The sequence below is a fragment of the Panthera uncia genome, chromosome E1 (assembly GCF_023721935.1).
Source record: "Panthera uncia isolate 11264 chromosome E1, Puncia_PCG_1.0, whole genome shotgun sequence".
NCBI classification, from domain to species: domain Eukaryota; kingdom Metazoa; phylum Chordata; class Mammalia; order Carnivora; family Felidae; genus Panthera; species Panthera uncia.
The window spans coordinates 52977089-53001181 of NC_064814.1; the positions used below are offsets into that span (position 1 = coordinate 52977089).

General features: G+C 45.1%; 1 protein-coding gene across 2 annotated transcripts in view; it reads right to left on the reverse strand.

The window, feature by feature from the left end:
- LOC125927583 (dynein axonemal heavy chain 9-like) overlaps positions 1-24093 on the reverse strand; it is a 170665-nt gene that overhangs the window by 43039 nt on the left and 103533 nt on the right. Inside the window, exons 21-25 of one of the 2 annotated variants that reach the window (XM_049638085.1) lie at positions 22758-22928; positions 20506-20628; positions 12778-12971; positions 10618-10766; positions 9232-9426 (exon numbers count right to left, since the gene is read on the reverse strand). In XM_049638085.1, the coding sequence (XP_049494042.1) occupies positions 9407-9426; positions 10618-10766; positions 12778-12971; positions 20506-20628; positions 22758-22928 (657 nt within the window). In that variant the 3' untranslated portion in view covers positions 9232-9406. Of the gene's footprint in view, positions 1-9231; positions 9427-10617; positions 10767-12777; positions 12972-20505; positions 20629-22757; positions 22929-24093 lie in introns of those variants that run through there. The other variant, XM_049638084.1, reaches the window with a different exon arrangement.

Sequence of the window (24093 nt, forward strand, 5' to 3'; positions counted from 1 at the left end):
AGACCTTACAAAATCCTCAACTCTGTTTCCCCTTCTACTTCCTGTGTCACCCAACTTTCGCCAAATTCTCAATCCCGGATGAATTAACCAGAGGGAAAGGGAATACATTTGGTGAACGAGGGGCACCCCAACTTCGTGACTCTCACCCCCGCTGCTGTTTGGCAATCTTGCCACGTGCCCAGGAATTGGCTGCGTTGCCCATTCCCTACTTCCTTTAAAATTCCTAGGAGGCTCCGCTCTACTTAGTTTGCGTCACTCTCTGCTTTCCAGGGAAAACACATGCCATGTGTCAGGGACTCCTTCAATTTCCTGCCATTTTAGCCGCATCCCTGCACGCTCCCATCTCCGTGGGAGAGGTGCCTTCTTCTGCTCCCTAAATCCCATCTCTTCTTAGATCATCAACCTTTGTCTGCCTACTCACGCCCCTGCTCCCTGGAACACGAGCAAAAGAGTCTCTCTCAACCCCAAAGTGAATATTTTGCCAATCTTGAGGCTGTTTGCTAAAACTGTACTTGCTTCAACCTGCCCGAGTCCCAGTGGACTGTTAAAGAAACGAGGACAGGGCCAGGAACAATGAGAGGGAGAGGCTGCACGCTACGTGCGGATAATCTGGTGACAGAAACACCAAACTGGAAACCGTTTCTTTGAACACACTGGGGAGCAGGCTTGAACAAATCTAAGCAAGCTCACAGTTCTGACCAGCATGTTGGAAAGAGAAACAGGAAGCAGCGGGAGGCAGAGGTGGTAGATACGTCTTCTTCCTGACCACAACACGGAAATAACCGAAATATTTGGTAAAGCCATGTAACTGAACAAAGGAGCACACAGACAGAGCAAGATCGTGCTAGAGTCAAGTGAAAGACCAGAGAAGATGCCTGTGTGTTAGGGTGGAAAGGGGAGTCCTGGGTTGGGAGTTCTGGGTTGGGAGTGAAGGGGAGTCTTGGGTTGGAAGGACCAAGGACAAAGCTGTGCTTCCAAAGGCCATACAGGAAGGAGCCAACCGAGGTGCCTCAAAGGACAGATGGATTATCATCTCCGTTATAATGCCTTACAATGCTACCGTCATCTTGACATTGTAAAGTCTTTACACGTCTTAGGTTTCATTTTCATCCTACAGCGGCCCTAGGAGGCAGGTAAAACGGGTGATTGGAAAAAAAAAATGGAGGATTGCTTTTAAAAGAAGCAAAGGCACGAGCTCATGTGCAAATCGAGAAGTATGGCTCGTTCGGGAAGAAGGTGATGAGGAAAGAGAAGAGAAAGAGTGTTACATCAAAGCACTTTCAAGGATTCATCTGACAAGGCAAGAAGAAAAACAGTGGGGGTGGATGGTCCTGGCTTTTGTCTTGAAAAGGAGGCCAAGAAAAGTGAATTGAATTCCCCCCTCCCCTCCTCCTTCAAAATTATTGAGGAAGGAAAATCCTAGAGGAGACTAAGAGCCACAAAGGTGCCAGAAGAGCACAGATTTCTGGTCAAGGGTCAGTGGATGAGCTTTAGGGGCTAGAGAGCTCCTAAACTCTACGCAGAACTTTGTCTGTGGGTCTACGCGCCTGGGGCGGGGATGAGGGGCTGTGGTGGAAGGGGGCTGAGGCAACAAATCTTCCGGTTGACTCTGAACTTTTAAAACCCTCTCCAGTACTAAGAGCTGCCATACTGAGGGGCGCCTGGGTGGCTCAGTCAGCGAAGCGCCCAACTCTTGATTTTGGCTCAGGTCATGATCTCATGGCTCGTGAGATGGACCCCCGCATCGGGCTCTGTGCTGATGGTGCGGAACCTGCTTGGGATTCTCTCCTTCCCTCTCTGCCCCTCCCCACCCCCCAAAGAAATAAACATTAAAAAAAAAAAAAGAACTGTCATGTTGAAACAAAGGGATAGAGAAATGAAGGGGTTAAGCACATAAATCACAAACTCGAAAATGGGGAAGGATGCCAAGCTCTGTAAGAGCCTAAGTGGAGTAAAACAGTGAACTGTCTGGTACACGGGCTCTGCCCAAGCATAGAGGCAGCAAGTTTACTTAATAAGTTGGGGCTGGGGAGAGAAAGGAAAGTGTGAGTCAGTCGTGCAGACTGCAAACTTGAGAACAGGAGCCCGTCAGGCAGTCTGATTCCATCCAAGATGCAGAAAGCATGGCTGTCGCCAGAGTATGTGTTCTAAATTGGCGAATTAGGAAATAAATCAGGCCATCAATGAGGCAAGAAAGGAGGGAGAGAGAGAGGAGGCACAGGTGCGTAAGTAATCTCGAGGTGATGAACGGCAATATTGCTCCTAGTAAGGAAAGGTGTGAAGATGAAGCCAGGGGCAGAGCTGAGATAATGTATTCAGAAACAAATCACCAATATGGACCAGGGCGGGGTCAGCTTCCCTGAAATGACAGAAAGCTTCAAAGCACATGATGCAACAGACAGAGGTCAATTGGCAAAGAACAGTAGGAAATTGCTCATTTGCAGGGTATATAAAAGCTTCCGAAAAGGGAAAGATTGAGTGAAAATGAGGAAACTAGATCTGTCAATAAGAAAGGAATAAAGCCTCCGGAAGCCAGAAGGAATGCAGGACTCTATAAAAGGGTGAAACTCGGGAATAACTTAGCTGTGACAACAGTTCTTATGATGTTTACTCATTTATTTGTTGATTCATTCAACAAGTATTTACGGAGCACCTTTTCTCTGCTAGTTATGCTTTTAGGTGCTGGTTCCAAAACGGTAAGCAACAGGTCCTGGTCCTTGACCTGAAGGATCTTGGTGACACGAAGGTAGGCATGCTCCGAGGCAAAGATATGTATGGCATTGGACCCACGGCCTTGCAGGGAGGTCAGGAGAGGCTGATACCTGCAGGGTGAGTAGGCACCGGGCTCTTGAATTGCTGGGGAGAAAGAGTTCAGATAAAAGAAACCTCTTGTAACACTGCCCTAGGTCAGGAAGGCTCACGATCTACAAGGGCTGTGGGTCTGGAGTAGAGTGAGCTTGGGGGAAGGTGAGATCCAAGGCTTGGCACGAAGGCCAGTCCATGCAGGCCCCACGGACCATGTCAGTGGTACTGGACTTTACCTTAAGAACAATGGGAAGCCACCAGAGAGTTTTAAGGAGAAGACTGATACAGTCGGATGTGAGATTTAGCAAGATGCCTTTGGCTGCAGAGATTGGCAAAAGATTGCAGGCAGGGGGTGAAGAACAGAAAATGGGTTAGGGGGCCCCTGGGACAGTCCAAGTGAGACCACGGTGACTCAGACCAGGGAGGCAACAATGAGGACAGAAACACTGAGACCAGTCTCACATGGATTTAGGAGGCAGAATCCATAGGATTAACGTGGTGGGCGGCAGAGGGAGTGTTGCTGTGACCAATTCCAACATTTCTGGCATGGCCAACTTGGTGAATGGTAGCGGTACTTACTGAGAACGAGAGAGCAAAATTTCCAGAGATAGAGAACACTAGGACTTTTCCACTTGAAATGGCACGGCGAACGCTGAGCAGATGAATGGAAAAAACCCACACCAAACGCAGCTCTTGGAATTTCAGAACAGGAGGTAGAGAGATAATCCTAAAGTTTCCAAGGAATAGACACAGGTAACCAACAAAGAAGAGAACAGCACCCTACTGGCATATGATCTCAACCAAACATAACCGACTTCCTGAAGACAGTCGAGCGATGTGGACACATTCTGAGTACAAATGATTTTGCACTTAGCAAAACTACCAAACAAGTATAGGGGCAAAATTAAAGCCTTTTTAGACAGCCAAGGATTATGAAATTTTACTTCCCACGACTCTTTTCTGATGGCATATGCTAGCAAAACTGGGGTGAAAACTGAAAATGAAAGACGCAGGATACAAAAATGATAGAACTAAACTAGAATATAAAGAAAATAAGTCCCAGGGTGGGACTTGCCTAGAAAGCCACAGTGTAACTTATCTCTTTTAGAACAGAAGTGGGCCCTAGGTAGAGCATTTTCAAGAAAAATAACACTGGATTCTATTAGATTCTATATAGATAACGGGGATTCTATTCAATTCATACAATAAATAAGAAGTGTGAGATATTAGTGATAATGGCAGAGGGGGCATTTATTTCTTCTTCCAAGAACAAGGAAAAGACATTCAGAAACTCCATGAAAAACTAAAAGCTCTTCGAGAAAATCTTCATCTACGTAGGAAGCAAACTGAAATTTGATATGACTTTGAAACTCCTTGCTGAGAACATTCTTTGAGAGACCCCTAGAGATTAGGACATTGGATCCATGAAGGAGGATATGTAATCCTAGCATATTTACGTGCCTCTTCAGTGAAGAATATGTATTTATTAACTATGACATAAACCCTATGTATCAGTTTTCTTTCTTTTTTTTTTTTAATTTTTTTAACGTTTATTTATTTTTGAGACAGAGAGAGACAAAGCATGAACGGGGGAGGGTCAGAGAGAGGGAGACACAGAATCCGAAACAGGCTCCAGGCTCTGAGCTGTCAGCACAGAGCCCGACGCGGGGCTCGAACTCACGGACCACGAGATCATGACCTGAGCCGAAGTTGGTCGCTTAACCGACTGAGCCACCCAGGCGTCCCATGTATCAGTTTTCAAATATTACAGTTAACTTGTAGACTAGGCATGAACAACATGAATGATGGTAATATTAGAATGAGTATATATTCATCCTTGTCTACGAAAAACTTAAGGTGCAGCTGAAGCGAGCTGGAAAACTGAAATCTCAGCTTACACAGAGGGAAGTCAAGAGAAAGTATCTAGAAATCACGGAATAAAAAATTAAGTTTCACTAACGCTGTTAAAGTGAACATAGCCCATAGAGGAAGTCAACATTTTAATATAGCTATCAGTATTTGGGAGTTTGCAAACCAATTAGATAATTGGATAAAATGGACCCATTCCTAAAAACAAATACCAAAACTGACTCAAGGAGAAGCAGAAAATTGGAATAGATATATAATAAGCAAAGACATTAAGCTAGTGATTCTTTTGTGTGTGCGTGTGTGTGTTCCAGTAAAACTTTATTGACAAAACAGGCAGCAATCAGATATGGCATGTGGACCACCACTGCTGATCCATGATAGAAATGAACAAACAGATAAATACATCTTATACTCTCCATGAGCAATTTTTAAATTCTAATTGCTTTTTTTCCCTAAAGGATGGGGGAACCATTTTACCTGTGTGTCACTGTCATTTACCTTCTAGCTTCCATTTGTAACTCTGGAAGCTAATAGCCTCAAACCAAACTTCCTGTCTGCTTTTAAGATACAGAAGGGGCTGGGACGTGTTATTGTGGGTTTTTTATTTTAAGGACTGAGATCCAAAGGTTAAACATGTTTGCCCTCCTTATCTAAGGAATGAAAATGCTCAGATGCAGGGCAGAACCTGATCGACACTAAATTCTCTTCAGCAATTAGCAACTTCCGTCACCTGTTATTGCTTGGCTAGTGTCTTCCCAAAAGATATAGTGAAATGCTAATTTAGCCCTCGGGGCCTGTGAATGTCCCCTTATTTGGAAATAGGGTCTTTGCAGATGTAATCAAGTTAAGTTGAAGTCACTAGGGTAGATCCTAACCTGACTGGTATTTTCATAAGGTGACAGAAATCTGGACACAGACACACACAGAGAAGAATGCCACGTAAAGACAGGATGTGCAGGGAGAAGGCGGCCACATGACAATGGAAGCAAAGATGGGAATGAGGTAGCCACAAGGCAAGAAATATCAGAGATGGCTGATAACTTTCAGGAGCTAGGGGAGAAGCATGGCACAGGCTCGCTCTCAGGCCTCCAGAACCTTGCTGGCACCTTGATTTTGGACTTCTAAGCCTCCAGAACCATGAAAGCACAAACAGCTATCGTTTTAACTTACTCAGTCTTTGGTAATTTGTGGCAGTCCTAGGAAACTAAGATACCAACTATGGGCTGACATAGAATAATTCAAATAAATTTCATAGAGCGTTCCCCTCTCCTCTTGTTAAATGTCCTCCCCACTGTCTAGATACCTCAGTCACAGAGCCAGCTCAGTAATTCTGCCATCAGATGCACAGGCCACATTTGATTTTGATTTATCTTTCAGATAAGCTGGGACTTTCGAAGTTAAATGGAAATGATCATTTTAATACTTTGCCTGATGTGGATTCAGAGCCAGGCCAAAGGCAGTTTGGCAACCTGTCAGCAACTGATAGTCTGACTGAAAAACCTGATACGTCAGCTATTGTTCTACTGTATTAGCTTCTTTGGGTCCTATGAACTCATGAAATATAACAAAACGCTGTATTGTCTAAACTCTTCTGAATATATGGCTAGCGATCACATAACTCCTTTTGTCTTAGTCTATGCCTGTCAAAGAAGAATTCTCTGGTGTCTTTTTTGTTTTGTTTTGTTTTATTTTTTAATTTTTATTATTTATTTATTTATTTTTTCAATATATGAAATTTATTGTCAAATTGGTTTCCATACAACACCCAGTGCTCATCCCAAAAGATGCCCCCTTCAATACCCATCACCCACGCTCCCCTCCCTCCCACCGTCCATTAAGCTAGTGATTCAAAAACTTCCCATTAAGAAAAGCTCAGGCCCAGGTGACTTCACCACTAAATTCTATCAAACATGAAGAAGTAACATCAGTCTTTCATAAAAATCTTCCAAAAAAATAGAAGAGGAAGGAACACTTCCCAAATCAGTTGGTATATAGGTCACTAGTTATATCCTCATACCCAAAACAAAGACCTCACAAGGAAAGAAAACAACAGGTCAGCATCTCTTACGAATATATATGTAAAAATCCTCAAAGACATATTAGCAAATTGAATCTAGCAATATATATAAAGGATTATAACCCAGGATCAGGTGAGATCTCAAGAATGCAAGGTTAGTTTAACTTCCAAAAATCAATTCACGTAGTATCTCAATAGAATAAACAACAAAACGATATCATCTCAATGGATACAGAAAAAACATCTGATAAAACCCAACACCTTTTCATAATAAAGGAAAAAAAATTCAACAAACTAGAAGGCAACTTGCTCAATCTGATGAAGGGTATCTGTAAAAACCCCACGGTTGACATCATACTTACTGGTGGAGATTGAATGAATATTCCCTAAGATCTAGAACAAGCCAAGGATGTCCAAACTTGCCATTTCGACTTAATATTGTGCTGGGAATTTTAGCCAGGTCAGTTAGGCAAGATGAAGAAATAAAAAGCCATCCAGATTGGAAAGGAAGAAGTAAAACTACCTCTATTCGTAGATCACATAAACTTGTATCTAAAAACAAAAACAAAAACAAACAAACCCAAGGAATTCACAAACATTATTGGAACTAATAAACAAGTTCAGCAAGGTTGCAGGATAGAAGATCAATATACAAAAATATACATGTTATACACCTGAAACGAATATAACCCTGTAGGTTAACTATTATTCAATTAAAAAAATGCAAGACTTTACACCCCAAACTACAAAATATTAATCAAAGAAATTAAAGAAGACCTTAACAAATGGCAAGACATTCTATGTTGATGGCTCATGCCATCAACATGCTACGGCAAAAACATGGATGGGCCTTGAAAATATTATGCTAAGTAAAACAAGCCAGCAACAAAAGACCCTACAGTATATGATTTTATTTCTAGGAGATGTTCAAAACAGGCACATTTTTAGAGCCAGAAAGTAAATTGGTGGGGACTCGGGAGGACATAAGATGGAACAGAAGTGCTCACTAAGAGATCTAGAATTTTTTTGGGGGGGTGCAGAGAGACACAAATTTGCTAAAATTAGAGTGTGGTGATGGTCACATGGCCTTGTGAAAATATAAGCAAACTTTGAATTGTATACTTGAAGTGGGTGAATATAGCGTGTGAATTATATCTCAGTAAAGCTGTTAAAAATGTGGTAGAAAGTAGAGAGTCCTAGTGGGCATCAGTGGGAGCCAAATTCTTATTTTTTATATCAGGGAATAAATAGATATCTAGAATTGATCAATTTAAAACTAGTGATAGATTAGTAGGATACTGGCACAAAAACAGACACTCAGATCGATGGAACAGAATAGAGAACCCAGACATGGACCCACAAACGTATGGCCAACTAATCTTTGACAAAGGAGGAAAGAATATCCAATGGAATAAAGACTGTCTCTTCAGCAAATGGTCCTGGGAAAACTCGACAGCGACATGCAGAAGAATGAACCTGGACCACTTTCCTACACCAAACACAAAAATAAACCCAAAATGGGTGAAGGACCTGAATGTGAGACAGGAAACGATCAAAACCCTAGAGGAGAAAGCAGGAAAAAACCTCTTTGACCTCAGCTGCAGCAACTTCTTCCTCAATACGTCTCCAGAGGCAAGGGAAACAAAAACAAAAATAAACTATTGGGACCTCATCAAAATAAAAAGCTTCTGAACAGCGAAGGAAACAATTAGCAAAACTAAAAGGCAACTGACAGAATGGGAGAAGATATTTGCAAATGACATATTGGATAAAGGGTTAGTGTCCAAAATCTGTAAAGAACTTATCAAACTCAACACCCCAAAACCAAATAATCCAGTGAAGAAATGGGCGGAAGATTAGTAGGTAATAGAGAAGCAGTTCCCAGAACTAAATTTAGAAATAGGCAAAAATAGGATAAGATAAAGTAAAATAAAATAAATTAAATTAAAATAAGATAAAATAATAAAGCAAAACAAAACAAAACAAAACAAAATGTGTCTGAAAAGGGAGACAGGGTATGGGAAGGACTGGAGCCAGGAAATGTTGGTTTTCATTTTAAAGTCTGTATTATCTATACAGTAAAACCTTTGCGAGCATAATTTGTTCTGGAAACATACTTGTAATCCAAAGCACTCGTGTATCAAAGCGAATTTCAAAACCCATTGGCTCAGTTGTGATCATGTGACGTTCGACGTCATGTGCTACTTGCATTACAAGACATGGCTCTTTTCTCAAGTTAAAAATTATTAGAAATGTTTGCTTGTCTTGTGGAACCCTCACAGAGCAAGTTACTTGTAGCCCAAGGTTTTACTGTATTTTAAAAATGTGCAAGTGTCACTTGAAATTATCAGGAGACTACAGAAACACACATACACATAAAATTAGTGAATAAGACAATTCTTTCCCTGCTGTAGACCCTATCCATTCTTTAGGACCCAAGTTAGCTTCTTCTCAACCACCCCCCAACACTAGGCATGCTGTAGAGTTCTCTCACTGTGTAAATGAATGGACTGCTCTTGGAGCTGGTTCCAACCTGTCGGGTCTTTATTTAACTTTGCAAAATGGTGTCGTTTGGCCAGTGTGATGGTTTTGATTAGTCGTTCATTTGCTCATTCTTTCATCGAACGTACATATTTCTTTAGTACCCCTCACCGTCCTAGGAAGTGGGGACACTCCGGCAAAAAGGACACCTGTTCCCAAGGAGCTCTCACCCTCTCACGAAGACACAGCAGTCACTAGACAAGTACAAGGTGATGTACATAAAGAAGGGCACTCTAGGAGCACATGGGAGGGGGAACCAAGGACCTTGAAAGCCAAGTAGGTCTTCCTGGAGATGGTGACATTGAAATTGGTGTCTGAAGGATGAATAGAGGCTAGCCTGGTGAAGGGGATCCAGGAAGGGAAACGGCAGGCTTGGGAGAATGAAATGGCTGCCATGTAGAATGCAAAAGAGGCGAGTAGGGAAATGTGGACAGAATGATGGACCCCCAAGGATGTCCACGTCCTAATCCTCAGCAGAGGGGACTCTACAATGTGAGTTAATTAAGGCCCTCAAGATGGGGAGGTTATCCTGGATTATCCAAGTGGGCTCAATATAATCATAGGAGTTCTTATAAGGAAAAGAGGGAGGCGGTAAGACCCATTTATGATTTCTGATCTCCAGAACTGTAAAATAATAAATTAGTGTTGTTTCAAGCCTCCAGGTTTGTAGTAATTCATTACAGCAGCGACAGGAAACTAATGCTGGGAAGCAAGCTGGAGAAATAGGGAGGGACGGGAGGAGGAAGTTCCCTGTGAGACACATTAAGGAGTTTGGACTTTCTTCTCAGGGCAATCAGAGGCCGTGAAGAGCAGGGTGAGACCTGTGTTTCAGAAAGATTGCTCCGGCCCAAGTAAGGTGGGGCGGGGCGGGGTGGGGGTGCGGTGAGAGATGGGTGGGTGGCAGGGCAAGGTCTCCTCAGGACCCTGCCAGTGTCCTCAGGACTCTACCGTGTCCCACCCTGGATGGTCCCTTCTCTGGTGATAATCCCCTGGTGTTGGTTTCCAAGGACCCTGATTTCTGTATGTTAGCAAATACTGAGTACTGCCTCATGAACTTGGGGTCTAGAGAAGAGAGACTGCCGGATGCAAAGAGTGGAAGTTCACGGGGCAGGTGCGGCCTTGGCTCCAAGATGAGTTTGTCTTTTTCTTCTTCTTTTTTTCAATCTTTGTTTATTTTTGAGAGGTAGAGAGAGACAGAGCGTAAGTGGGGGAGGGGCAGAGAGAGAGGGAGACACAGGATCTGAAGCAGGCTCCAGGTTCTGAGCTGTCAGCACAGAGCCTGATGCGGGGATCGAACTCATGAACCACAAGATCGTGACCTGAGCTGAAGTTGGACACTTAAGTGACTGAGCCACCCAGGCACCCCTAAGATGAGTTTTTCTCACCTTGATTTTCCACATCTTTCAGGGGGTCCACGCCTGGAGACAGGATAAAAAACATGGGTGTGGCTGGTCCTGATTCCTCAAACGAGGCCGCAAAGTCTGGCGTTCTTCCCGCCACGTACTTGCTTCCCAACTTCTCTTCAACAAAATCTCTGCCAGAAAAGAAGTGCATGTGTATGTCAGTCACAAAATAGCAAACACTTGAGAAATGGAGGCGTATAGACATGGAAGGATGCACTCAAGGTCATGGGCGTGGTAGTCACAGAGGTGAGACCAACTTCCAGGTGCCTCATTGTTAAGTCAACATGCACAACCATGGCTGGCCCGCTGTCCTAGATCAGGGCTCTTTCTGAATCCTCATACATCCAGGCCACTGTCACCTTCTCTGTGAAGCTTGGATGTCCCGTGACATCACCACCATCCATTGGAACGCCACCAAGATCAATGCTTTCAGAAAGCTTGCAGGCAGCTGGACCCTCCACACTCCGTATCCCTGTGGTCTTCTGTCTCGGTCCTCTATCTCAGCTCAAGATGCAAGGCCTCTGCTTTCCTGTGCTGTCATACTCTATCAATGTCTATTTCCTTTCATCCTACTCCACTCGTCAATGTTCCTTTCCACACTGCCCTGTCTTCCGCCGAACAAACCTTTCACCTGCAACCACTTGGTTGACCATCTGGCCCAACTCTTGGCCTTAACTCTTCCCCAAGGACACTGCTTCCTTGTAGTCTCCACAGTGGGGTTCATTCTCCTACCTCTGACCTATATCTCAGGACGGTGAGGTGGGATCATGGTTCTCCTCACTGATGATTACTCTTTGCAAACCATGACTTCTCCATTCTCGAGGCTCCGTGGACTCTCCATTCCCCATGCTGCATCACCACATCCCCTGCACATTGACGTCATCTACTGTTCCACTTGTCGCTCTACCCTGAACGCTTGGCTCACGGACCTTCTCTCCACCAGCCTGAGTGACATCAACATCCACATGGATAATCTTCCAGTTCCTCTGTCTTCATTTTTTCCTCAATTCAGCCACCTGGTTTTGTGGCCACATTTTATCCTGTCATTACTGAAGGGCTTTGTCTACATCTGAAACCTTCAATGGAAACATTCCACTCTCTGCCGAAAACCTTCCGTCAGCGATTTAGCAACTGACCCTTATTCCACCTGTTCCTTCCCTGTGTTGGTGCCACCACAAATGGAGGATTTTCAGCACTGTGGCTTCTCTGTTTTGTTTCTTAACCGTCCCCTTACGCTCTTCTCCTCTTTCCTATCCAGTGTAGACTCCATGGCCTATAACCTTGAAAAAAACTAAAAAACGTCTTGGGGTATAATTGATAGCATAACATTTGTCGATTTTAAGTGTAGTATTCAATAATTGTTAATAAGTTTACTGAATTGTACAGCCTTCACCATAATCCAGAATTAGAACACTTTCATCATGCCAATACCATTACTGCCCACCTCAAGAATTCTTGTTCCCACCACCCAGCCCCAGGCTGTGCTCCAGACTAACTTAACTCTGAATCTACACCTGGGTGGTTGGACGTTGCCACAGGGAACCATTGATGAAGACAGGTGCCATTGTAAATACATGATCTTAACTAGGTGGGCTCTCAATGCTGCTCAGAATTCTTTGGGTTTCCCTGGTGGGTCTTCTCTCCCACTTGTCACAGATTCTATTTCAAACTCTGCGCCCTTCTCAAATCTCTAACCCTGCCACCTCCTCTCACACACAGACTCAACTGATGAACACAGACGTCATTAGACACAGTTCTCAATTTTCCACCATCATCCTACCACCTCAGCTAAAGGCACAAATATCGCTGTCTCCCTTCTTTGCGGTCGGAGAGATGTTCTTCCTGCTATGGGTGATCCTTCCAGCTCTTCTCTGGGTACCATCATCTCCCAGCACAACAGATGTGACCAGCAGCCTTCTCAATGCTGATATGGATGGGCTCACCTCTTTCCAAGTTGTCCACTTAGCTATTAAGAAAATACATGGCAGACACAGGGCAACAGGCCTTACTGGATTTTGGATGTTGGTACCAAGACCCCTGTGACTAGAAACACATGACCTTTGTGCTCAGCTCTGCCAATCTGGCCACGTTGAGACTGCCCCACGCCCAGCCTGGGGCTCCCCACTGTCCCCTGTCCCGTACCGTATGGCGTAGGTCATCCGGTCAGGCCGCATGACTCTCATCATACAGAGGCGCTGTAGGGCTGTCTTGTCCTTCCACTCCTGTGGAAACTTCTCCTTCTCAGGACATTCCGATTCCACAAACTTCTTCCAACTCTTGGCGGATCCCTCAATGTCTCGATCCAGATTACAGAATTCTTCCATTGATGAAAGTGCCTGTGACATTTTGGAGGATCTTGCTGTGAAATACAGTTTCTCCAGAAAGCTATAGTTTTCAATGCGTTGAGGGCGGGGGGAAGGTGTCAAGGAACGAGATACGAGTATAGACGTAATTCTGTCTCGTTCATACTCGCGTCTGGAATCTTGGATCTTCCCCCCAAGTAAGCTCAAAGAAAAGGAGGTGTTTTGATCAAGTCGCCTCAGCAAACTGTACTAACAGTGTGCAAGGGTTAGCAAATAAAGTGGATTATTATCAGTAGCACATTGAACTGCACCTTCCTGCAGGGTATTGATTGGGAAGAGGGACAAGAAAAGATACCAGGACTTTTCTGTTCACGGAGCCCAGACATTTCAAGTCTCTGACTCCTTCCTTTTATCTCAATACTCATTCTGCTGGCAACTCAAGTTCTCCCTCAAGGTGCCTCTAGATACTGACTTTGTGTGAATGCCAACACTGAAATTTCCATGAGTTGCCTGCTTCCAATAAGGACTAAGTCCAAATACGCAACTTAGTAATCAAACGTTTTCATCTAGCGTTTCCTTCCGATCCATCCGGGGAACCGGGTGTCCTTCTTCCCTCCTACTCTGTCCAAGAGTATCAGTGCCCAACCCTGGAACTGTGCCGGACTCATTCCCAACTCAACTCTTTGTCTACACTACTTTCATCATGCGAGAGATCCTTGATCTCTCCTCCCCCAAATTCCACTCCTTCCTTTTCTTGTGCTGGTCACGATTAGCATGTGGTAAGATTCTACATGTTGTTACAGTCCTGTTCATAATCAGCAACCTCTCTCAGGTACCTCCTCTCTCACAGAGAAACACAGAGCCTTCCCATCCTTCTTGCGTGGGTTACTTGAACTACTCACAGTGTTGAAATCTTTAACAAAGGGTCTGATTCAAGGTTCAGATGTTTGGTAGCTGACAGCTTTAAAGCCTTATCCACTCCCCTGCCACCACCCCACACCTTCTTCTTCTCCTCCACATCCAGGCAAGCTGATAAGTAAGTCTTGGTACTCCCTCCTCGGGTGCTGGAGGGAAGCCGAACCCTGTAAACTCCTGCTCACATACAGAAATACCCCTGCCCCAACCTTAAACTACTAAAAATAATAATAATAATAAATAAATAAAACAAAAAAACCAAAAACCAAAGTGGTCTCCTTCCTTGGCTCTCTCAAGCCATTTTCAAATTTGGTTTTTAATGTTTATTCATTTAAAAAAAATTTTTTTTTCAACGTTTTTTATTTATTTTTGGGACAGAGAGAGACAGAGCATGAACGGGGGAGGGGCAGAGAGAGAGGGAGACACAGAATTGGAAATAGGCTCCAGGCTCCGAGCCATCAGCCCAGAGCCTGACGTGGGGCTCGAACTCACGGACCGCGAGATCGTGACCTGGCTGAAGTCGGACGCTTAACCGACTGCGCCACCCAGGCGCCCCTATTCATTTTTGAGAGAGAGACAGAGACAGAGAGCAAGTGCGTGAGCGGGGGAGGAGCAGAGTGAGAGGGAGACACAGAATCCGAAGCAGGCTCCAGGCTCTGAGCTGTCAGCACAGAGCCCGACGTGGGGCTCGAACCCACAGACCATAAGATCATGACCTCAGCCGAAGTTGGATGCTTAACCGACTGAGCCACCCAGATGCCATGTGAGTAATACATTTTTTAATACTCTCTTGGTATGTGCGTGGCATCATCAGTCTTGATGTCAAAACCAAATTTTGTGTGGTGGTTCATCCCATCCCATTCCTTGAGAATGCCCACATAAACATTAGTCACTTGGACGCTTTTCTGCAATTCTTTCCATTATTACTTGACTCTGCTTATACATTTGGTCTCTTCCATGAGATTAAAAGGTAGAGTATGTCCAAAGCATCTACCACAATGCCATGAATTTTAAGTATCCCAATACCTTCTTGCTATTTGAATTCATCTGTTCGTCCATCCATCCATCCATCCATTCAACATTTATTGAATGCTTCATGCCAGGCACTTGGGGGTACAAAGGTAAAAAAAAAAAAAAAAAAAAAAAAAAGGACACACGCCTTCAAGGAACTTGCAGTCCTAAGTTAAGGAGAAAGGACAGATGAGGGAGGCCTTCGGATGTAAGTAGAATTCTGTTGGGCAGAGATGGAGGGAGAGAAAAGGGAAGGGCATTTAATGGGGTGGGGTCAAGGAGAGTCAAAGTCTGGAAAGGGGAAGGGGGGCCTGTCAGAAAGCAGTGTGTCAGCAGCAGAGGGGTCTTACGGGTGACCCGGGGCAGGTAAAGCTAGAGAAGGACATAGACCCTTAGTCTGGGCTTGCCAAGTCCCATTTCCCATGTGGATGAACACAGGTCCTGTCTTCACGTGCCCTTTCACACGGGCTCTGTGTCCCCCCCCACCCCCTGCCCCACTTGACCTTGGCCACTAAGCAGGGGGTGCATGTCACTCTATTGAGAGGTGGGGGCCAGGGGGAGTGGTGTGTAGCACGGGGAAGGGGGAGCCAGGAGTGGAAGGCTCTGGTCCCAGCACCACCGCCCCACAAGCCTCTTGCGACTCAGAGACTGTGGGCTTTGATTTTCCCACTTGGATAATGAGGCCATGCAATACCATTGCTCACATTCTAATGTAGAAACGAGTGCTTTGAAGACAGTAACGCCCTCCCTGCTGCTTCCTTGGGGTTCCTGCAGTTACTGAATCCCCCCACCTGGTTTACTTGCCTGTCACTCCCGCAAGACTGTGAGTTCCCTGCGGGCAAGGACTTTCTTAGGCGTCTCTGAAAGCCTTGGAACTAGCAGGCTGCCTGGCGCTTAGCAAGTGCTCAATTAATAAAGTTTGACATCTGGGCCGCCAGCAGGAGGGCTCTTGACAGGCTGCGAAAAGCTGCTGCTACTGTAATTACTTCTCTCTGGGCTGAGGAACCGACTCCCATCTTCTTACAGCTTCACCCCTGCTCCCAGCTGGCATCACCATTAACCCTTCGGCGGGCCCGTTACCCCCTCGGGCGATACCACAAAACTGAGCACATTATGCCCTGATCAGCGTTCCCAGCTGCCATGACTGGGTCTGAAACACGCTTTCTTGAGGCTCTGGGTTGAGCACAATTGCAACATTTAATCTTCCAAATGAGGCAAAGGGATTTCTAGCCTTCTAATAAGCTAAATGGAAATGACTAATTAACCTAATTACATTGGGCTGTGCAGCAAAATACAACTGTGCAAATTGGCGTCCAGAGTGGAAGGGAGAGGTCCTTTCAGACTCTGACAAAGGCGTGCATCATCGAAGAGATTTTATAATGGAGAAAGGGACGTGCCATTACCTTCCGGCTCAGCATTTGGTGAGACTTAAAACATCCTCACAAAGGATAATCATAAAAGGAGTCTTTTATCTCAAAGAGTTCGCTCATTACCTGATTATTAGTTCTTCTGGGGGAAACAAGGCAAGCAACCTTCCTCATCAGATAGAACTAAAAACTTTTGTTTGGTAAGTCATATCCTATGCAGTTGTATTTATGTCTTCAGGCTAACATTCAACCCAACACTTAAAAGGAGCGCTGATCAAAGGCTTTGGTGATGTGTACTACGCATCATATTTTGTTCCACCTGCTGACATCCTGCCCCGTGCTTGAGCGGGACGGGGGTGGCCTTTTGCTGCCCTACCTCACGCAACTCAGAGAACGAGAGAGAAAGCTAAGCGCTCATTTGTAAAAGGCTTCGACCAGCCAGACGAGCTTAGCCCACACAACCAAACGGAGAAGCGAAGCGGAGCAAACAATCCGTCTTGTGGAAAGAGAAACGGAACTGGGTGGCACAGGAGCTTTCGAGTTGAGTAATGTCAAGTGAAAGTGGTAGGGTGTGCTTTCGAGTCATTTATTCTTTATGACTTTTGCTGCGGAGGGCTTTGTGGCGTAGCACAGGGAAAGGCAAGCTGGACTGGAATTCCAGACTCACAGTTCCTCAAGGTTTCACCTTCAGTGGACAAGTTCCATCAGGCACGATGCCCATCAACCACAGCAATATATACACCCCACAGCCGGGTAATTAATAATCATAACTATTATGGGGTGAGCTGTGTTCCCCAGAAAGATGGGCCGAAGGGCTAACTTCCCAGACTTGTGTGTGACCTTATAGTTGGAGGTAGGGTCTTTGCAGGTGTGATCAAAATGAGATGAGGTCACCAGGGTGGGCCATAACCCAGTACGACTGGTGTTCTTAGGACAGAAGATGCCAAGACACACAGAGCGAAGATGACATGTGAACACTGTGGGGATGGACTGAGGCCGCCACAAGCCAAGGAATACCCAGAGCCACTGGAAGCTGGAAAAGGCAAAGAAGGATCCTCTCCTAGAGACTCTGGAGGGACAATGACGCCGCTGACATTTTAATTCCAGACTTCCAGATTCCAGAACTGCGAGAGGACCCAGGCTGTAGTACTTTGTGATAGCAGCTCTAGGAAACTAATGCCATGGCCATAACCATAACTATAATCACAAGTACTTTCCATTTACTGACCATTTACTATCTGTTCAACGGAGCCCTAGGAGGTGGGTATTATAATAGCCATTTTGCAGATAAGGAAAGAAAGGTTCAGAGGAATGAGATCATATGCCAGAGGCCACACACACTCCAACTAGAACTTGAACCCAGGAATGTCTGGCTCCAGAGCCTGTGTTAACCAGTCCATCATTACTCCGGTTCTGCAAATGGGCTCATTCAGAACTGATTTCCAGAATCTATTCCCTCCATAAGGGCAGCAGACTATGAGTCGGTATTCTCAGCCCTGGGGCCACACTGTCCATCAAGGTAGTCAATGAGCCAATGAAATGTGGCTCATGTGATTGAGGAATTGCATTTTTAATCGCACTTAATTTTGATTATTGTTGTTTTTTTTTTTAAGTTTATTTACTTAAGTAAACTTTACACCCAATGTAGGGCTCGAACTCATGACCCTGAGATCAAAAGTCTCATGCTTTTCCTGCTGAGCTATTCTAGTTGCCCCAATTTTAATTATTTTTAAATTTAAGTTTAGAAGCTGGAACTTGGCTTTAGTAATTTGGAAAACTTTTAAGTACGTTCTGAACAACTTAGGTCAATATCGTAAATCTAAGTTTTATGAACTCTAAATACATATCCAGTGCTTGTGATGAAAAGTTAACATCTGAATTGAAATGAGCTGTACGTGGGGCTCCTGAGTGGCTCAGTCGGTTAAGTGTCCAACTTTGGCTCAGGTCATGATCTTGCGGTCCGTGAGTTCGAGCCCTGCATCATGCTCTGTGCTGACAGCTCAGAGCCTGGAGCCCACTTCAAATTCTGTGTCTCCCTCTCTGTCTGTCCCTCCCCTGCTCATGCTCTTTTTTTTCTCTCTTTCTCTCTCTCAAAAATAAAGATTAAAAAAAAAAAAAAAGAATGAGCTGTATGTGTAAAAACTACACACCAGAATTCAATGACTTGATAGAAAAACAAAAAATATTTCATGAATAGTTTTTATAACAACTACCTATGCAAATGGTATTTTGGCTACCCTAGGTTTTTCTCCACAAATATCTGCATTTATTATGATTTTTCTTAGAAATCTTGGAACTTTGTTATTTTGGTTATTGTTGTGAATGGAGTTCTTCATTACTTCTTTTCCAGTATATTATTCCTCTTCTTATCTGCCAGACAGGGTCCAGAATGACAAATGCAGTTAATAAATGAAAATCACTCACACCTTTGCTGTTTCGGTCAGGGATCAGCAGACTATAGCTTGCAGACCCAATCTGGCCCACCGCCTGTCTTTGTAAATAAAGTTTTATTGGCACTCAGCCATTTCCGCTTATTTACACATCGCGTGTGACTTTGGCAGAGCTGAGTAGTTGTGACTGAGTCTGGCCCTCAAACCATAAATATTTACTGTGTGACCCCGTACAGAAAAAGTTTGATGAATCCTGATTTAGATACAGCCCTCAAGATGATTCAAAGAATACCTGTGGACTCTGAAAAAGAAGTTAGAAAAATTTTTTGGGCAAAGGCAGCATGAGTGAAATTAGCCTCGAATTTCCTAAGATGGTTCCTTCGAAGAGGAGAGCGTGTATATAAATATTACGTTCTGGGCTTCTGTTATAAAATGAATCCACTTGGATGGCTCTCAGGGGAATTATGCTCCGTGAACAAGCCAGTCCGCCAAGGTTACATACTGTAGGATTCCATTTACATAACGTCCTTGGGAGGACAAAATTGTACAAGCGGAGAACAGATTAGTGGTTGCCATGTGTGAGGCAGTAGGGGAGGGATCAGGTTGTTGTGGTCATAAAGGGCAGCGTAGGGGTCCCTACAGTGATGGAATTTTCTGTACCTTGACCGGGGTGGTGGTACCTTGGTGGTACCTTGACCGGGGTTCTGTACCTTGACCGGGGTGAATCTTCACATGTGAAGCGCGCACACACACACACACACACACACACAAATGCATAAAAAATTAGTGAGATCAGACTCAGATTAGTGGATTGTATCAATGGAAATTTCCTGGGTGTATGTTCCAAGATAGGAATGCAAGATGTTGCCACGGAGGGATGCAGGGTATGAAGGATATTTCTATTATTTCTTATACTTGCATGTGAATTCGTATCATCTCAACATTTTAAAAAACTTAATAAAAAATGTAAAGAGCAAGAGAACCACTCCCGTCACTTGAGAGTCCTTTGTTCTATGAACTGTGTGTAACATGCAACAAACATGGATAATCACAAAGAGGATTAATTTCGTGCAGATGCCAGTGTCCCCAAAGCACCAGCACCTGCTGTGTGTAAGCATCCAGGTGTGGACCTGATGGCTGCCTACGTGGATGGTGGCCTGGACCCTGCAGGGGGAAACTGCTCAGTCATCGTCACTGCTCAGCATCATATCACACACCCATCGTGTCACATCAACGCAGGCATGGTCCCTACAGCAAGAAGCTCATACTTTGTGATCTTTTCGTGGAATAACGTTCATAGAATCCCAACCACACTCAGCTGCGTAACATGGAAAGAAAACATGCTTTGCGTTAAATGCGAATAAAGAACATCGATGTCCCGGGTGAACGTGAGAATAAAATGCATTTCTCAGGTGCTCAACAGATGTGAGCTATTATGAACCGGTAGGAATCCCAGCCTGGGATGCATCCCCCACTGAGTTAGGACCCGCATGGATGTGCCTGAACAGAGCCCTGGCAGGTGTCTGGTTCCTGGGAGCCCTGTTGGAGCACCCCCACACGGCCTGAGGGCCCCACAGAGGAGCCCGCGGTCCAGCCCTCAGTGCCGGCAGGTGAAAGGCAGCTCGGCTGAGGCAGGGAAGCTCCCGGATCCTCCTGTCGCCCCACATCCTGAGGGCAGAGCCCTGAACCAGCGTGCACCTGTTCCACTGACAGCCTTCCCAGCAGGCCCGGGAAGGGTGAGCTGTGCTGTGGGGGGCCAGGTGAAGGCGCGCACCCGTGTTTAACCCCCAAGGAGCGCCGCGCCGACTTCACGGGGACAAGTGTCAGGGGAGAAACTCCAAGAGCTGAGAACTTGACTTTTTTCAAGGGGCCTTTTCTACTGACCTTTATGCCACCCCAGGCCTGATGGGAGAGGAAGCCCACGGGACTGGTGACGCCCGTCTGCCCCGGAGATCGAAGCAGGAAATCCAGCGTGGCCACACTTACTTCCCCGCTCGTGAGGAGGATCTGCAAGGTGGAAGAACGATATCACGATGCTTTAGGGGTGCTGGTCACAGGGTGCTGGAGATCTGGGGGTTTGCACTCGGTGTAATCATCGCTGCTTTGAACCCTAGAGCGTGCTCATCAGTGTTGGTTGTTTTAAAGAAGGTGGAGTGCTGGGCACCTGGGGTGGGGGGGTCAGTCGGTTAAGCGTCTGACTCTCTAACTTGGCTCAGGTCATGATCTCACGGTTTGTGGGGTCGAGTCCCGCATGGGGCTCTGTGCGGGCAGCGTGAAGCCTGCTGGGGATTCTCTCGCTCCCTGTCTTTCTATCCCTCCCCTGCTCGCTCTCTCAAAATAAACAAAAATAAACGTTCAAGAGGGTGGAGTGAAAGAAAGTGGGTTATCTGCGCAAATCACTTCTGGGTATGTGTATATTCACCCACCAACATCAGGGTGACATAAATGCACACAGTGAGTGACCAGGTACCTTGATTAGCAAGCGTTCTGTCTATCAGTCCTAAATGCCACGGAGCACATCTCTGCGATCTGGGAAGATGACACATATAAGTGACATGCCTGAGGAGGATGTCAAAGTCACATACGGACACATGCAAGAGAGAAATGCACGAATGAATCAATAATGCTAAAGGGGTTCCAGAATAGGGGAGTGACCAGCAAGCAGGGCAGTGGGATTAATTTGATGAAACCTTTTTATTCTTCTCTTTCTCCTCCTCCTTTGTTTTTTTTTGTTTTTTTGTTTTTTTTTTTTTTTGAGAGAGAGAGAGCAAGAGAGCGAGTGTGAGCAGGGGAGAGGCAGAGGGAGAGGCAGAGAGAGAGGAAGAGAGAGAATCCCGAGCAGGCTCCATGCTGTCAGCACAGAGCCCGACGCAGGTCTTGATCTTATGACCGTGAGATCATGACCTGAGCCGAAATCAAGAGTTGGATGCTCAACTGACTGAGCCACCCAGGTGCCCCTTTCATTTTTTGAAGTAATCTCTACACCCAATGTGGGGCTCAAACTCATGACCCCAAGACCAAGAGTCACACGTTCCACTGACTGAGCCAGCCAGGTGCCCCAAGTTCTTCTGATGACACCACATGCTTCTGGGCTGGAGAGGGAATACAGAGGGTGACAGGGACGAGCCACACTAATACTCCCCCGTGGATTCAGGCTTTGGAACATGCAAACAGAGTCAGCCCAGAAATCATCATACCATATCTGGTGTTTAGAATTGGAAGAGGCCTTCGAGATAATCTAAGCGTGTTCCCAGTTAACTTATGGAAAAAATTCCCAAACCTAAATGATTAGAGGGATAAGTGCGAGGAAATAAATTCTCGTGGCTTTTTGATGTTGAGAGTAAGTGGAAGACAAGGTTTTCTTATTAACACTGGAAGTCCTTGATGCCCCCCAAGCCCTTGAGAATCAGAGTTCTTAAGGACCTTTTCAAGGCCAAATCTGCTATGGCTATGGAAAGACATTTGCAATTTCTTTAAAAAAAATTTTTTTTTAATGTTTGTTTATTTTTGAGACAGAGAGAGACAGAGCATGAGCAGGGAAGGGGCAGAGAGAGAGGGAGACACAGAATGTGAAGCAGGCTCCAGGCTCTGAGCTGTCAGCACAGAGCCTGATGCGGGGCTTGAACTCACAAACCGTGAGATCATGCCCTGAGCCGAAGTCAGACGCTTAACCGACTGAGCCACCCAGGCGCCCCGACATTTGCGATTTCTTATTCTGAGGGAAGGTTGGGGCATGAAACTCACATCCCTAGAGGTAAATAAATAATGAGGGATGCTCTACATTTCTTCTAGCATCTCAAAAAGTATCTAGTTTTTGGTATGGCCATTGAGTTCCATTTTTAGTGCCAGCTTGGGTTGATGGCTAGTGGCCGGCTGGAGGACAATGTTGGGGAGGATCCTAGGTCATCCAAGGTAAACGAGTACAACGGTTGATTAGGCATGTTTGCCGTGAGTGTGACAATGGTGAGGCAGCATGCACGCGCCATATTGGAACTTCTTGTCCGATGCCTCTGTGTAGAGCCTAACAGTCTTCACCTTCTATGGGAAGTGAAGTGAAAAAAGCAAACTTTCTTTACACCTGCTGGTTGGGTACTGGAAAATGACGTGTTTTCTGGACTTCTTGATTCTACTTTTACCTGAAAGGTAAGCTGGGCAAGGTAGGTCAGCTTATCACACTCGAAGAGCCCACGTGTGGTGTACTGGTATACGGAGAAGGTGATGCTGTCTATCAGATTGGTCACACGCGCCTTGAGGCTCTCATCCGGAGCGGCCTTCTCCACTGCCTTCTGGAAGACGATGCTGAAGGCCTGGGGGCAGGAGGTTGGACACTGGTAATTTACATAGCTCTCTGTATACGTAACTAGTAGACTCACCTGTGAAGAATACTGTAATTTGCCAGCCTCAGAAATGTTTTCCTAGCATATCCTGCCAAGAAGGGACCGTGGTTGGGGCGCCTGGGTGGCTCAGTCAGTTAAGCGTCCAACTTCGGCTCAGGTCACGATCTCGCGGTCCGTGAGTTCGAGCCCCACGTCGGGCTCCGTGCTGACGGCTCAGAGCCTGGAGCCTGTTTCGGATTCTGTGTCTCCCTCTCTCTCTGACCCTCCCCCGTTCATGCTCTGTCTCTCTCTGTCTCAAAAATAAATAAACATTAAAAAAAATTTTTTTTTTAAAAGAAGGGACCGTGGCAACAAGACAACATTCTATTAGCTCTTTTCTTAGTTTGCTCGTATGAATTGTTACATTGCCATGATGTGGGCAAAGCTATGAGGCATACACACAAGAGCCTACAGTTCTGACTGGTGAAAAGTGACTATCCAGGAACCAAAATAATTAAATTAGATCTAGTAAGTTCTGTTGGATAACCACCCCCACAAATGGGTAAGCACAGTCAACAATAACCAGCTGGGATTAGTGACACTATCCAGTAAATTCCAGAATTCCTGATGGTAGAACCAAAATGGGTTGGACAAATCTGTTGTCTTAAAGAGACTCTTGTACATAATAGGTACTCAGAATATTTTAAAATTAATTATTTTTCCTTTTGGTAATGATCAGAATCTCATGTGCTGTTTTTCTTCCTATTAAGTCTGCAGTCATTTGGAGAATCCTTTTACACACCCTTTATTTCTTCATAGACCCTTCCTGAATCAGAGAGCAGGGTGCGAGGCCTGCTTTGGCTACGTCTTCTGAACATCAAGGGTCTCTTAAGAAATACAAATGATATGAGTCAATTTTTCATGGTTTACACGTATACAGCATTTATACAAACCAATATTAGGAATGCTGCACTTTGTGATATGCATAGAATGAGTCATTAAAGAAAATAAAAATCAAGATATAATCAGGCCTTTCCAATTCGTGGCTATGCAGATTTCCAGTCTTTATTGCCCTTTGGTGGCTTCAAAAAAGAAGAAGAAGAAAAAAAAGGAGTCTTGGGTCTTTCCAACACCAGGTATTTAAACCTCAGTGGAA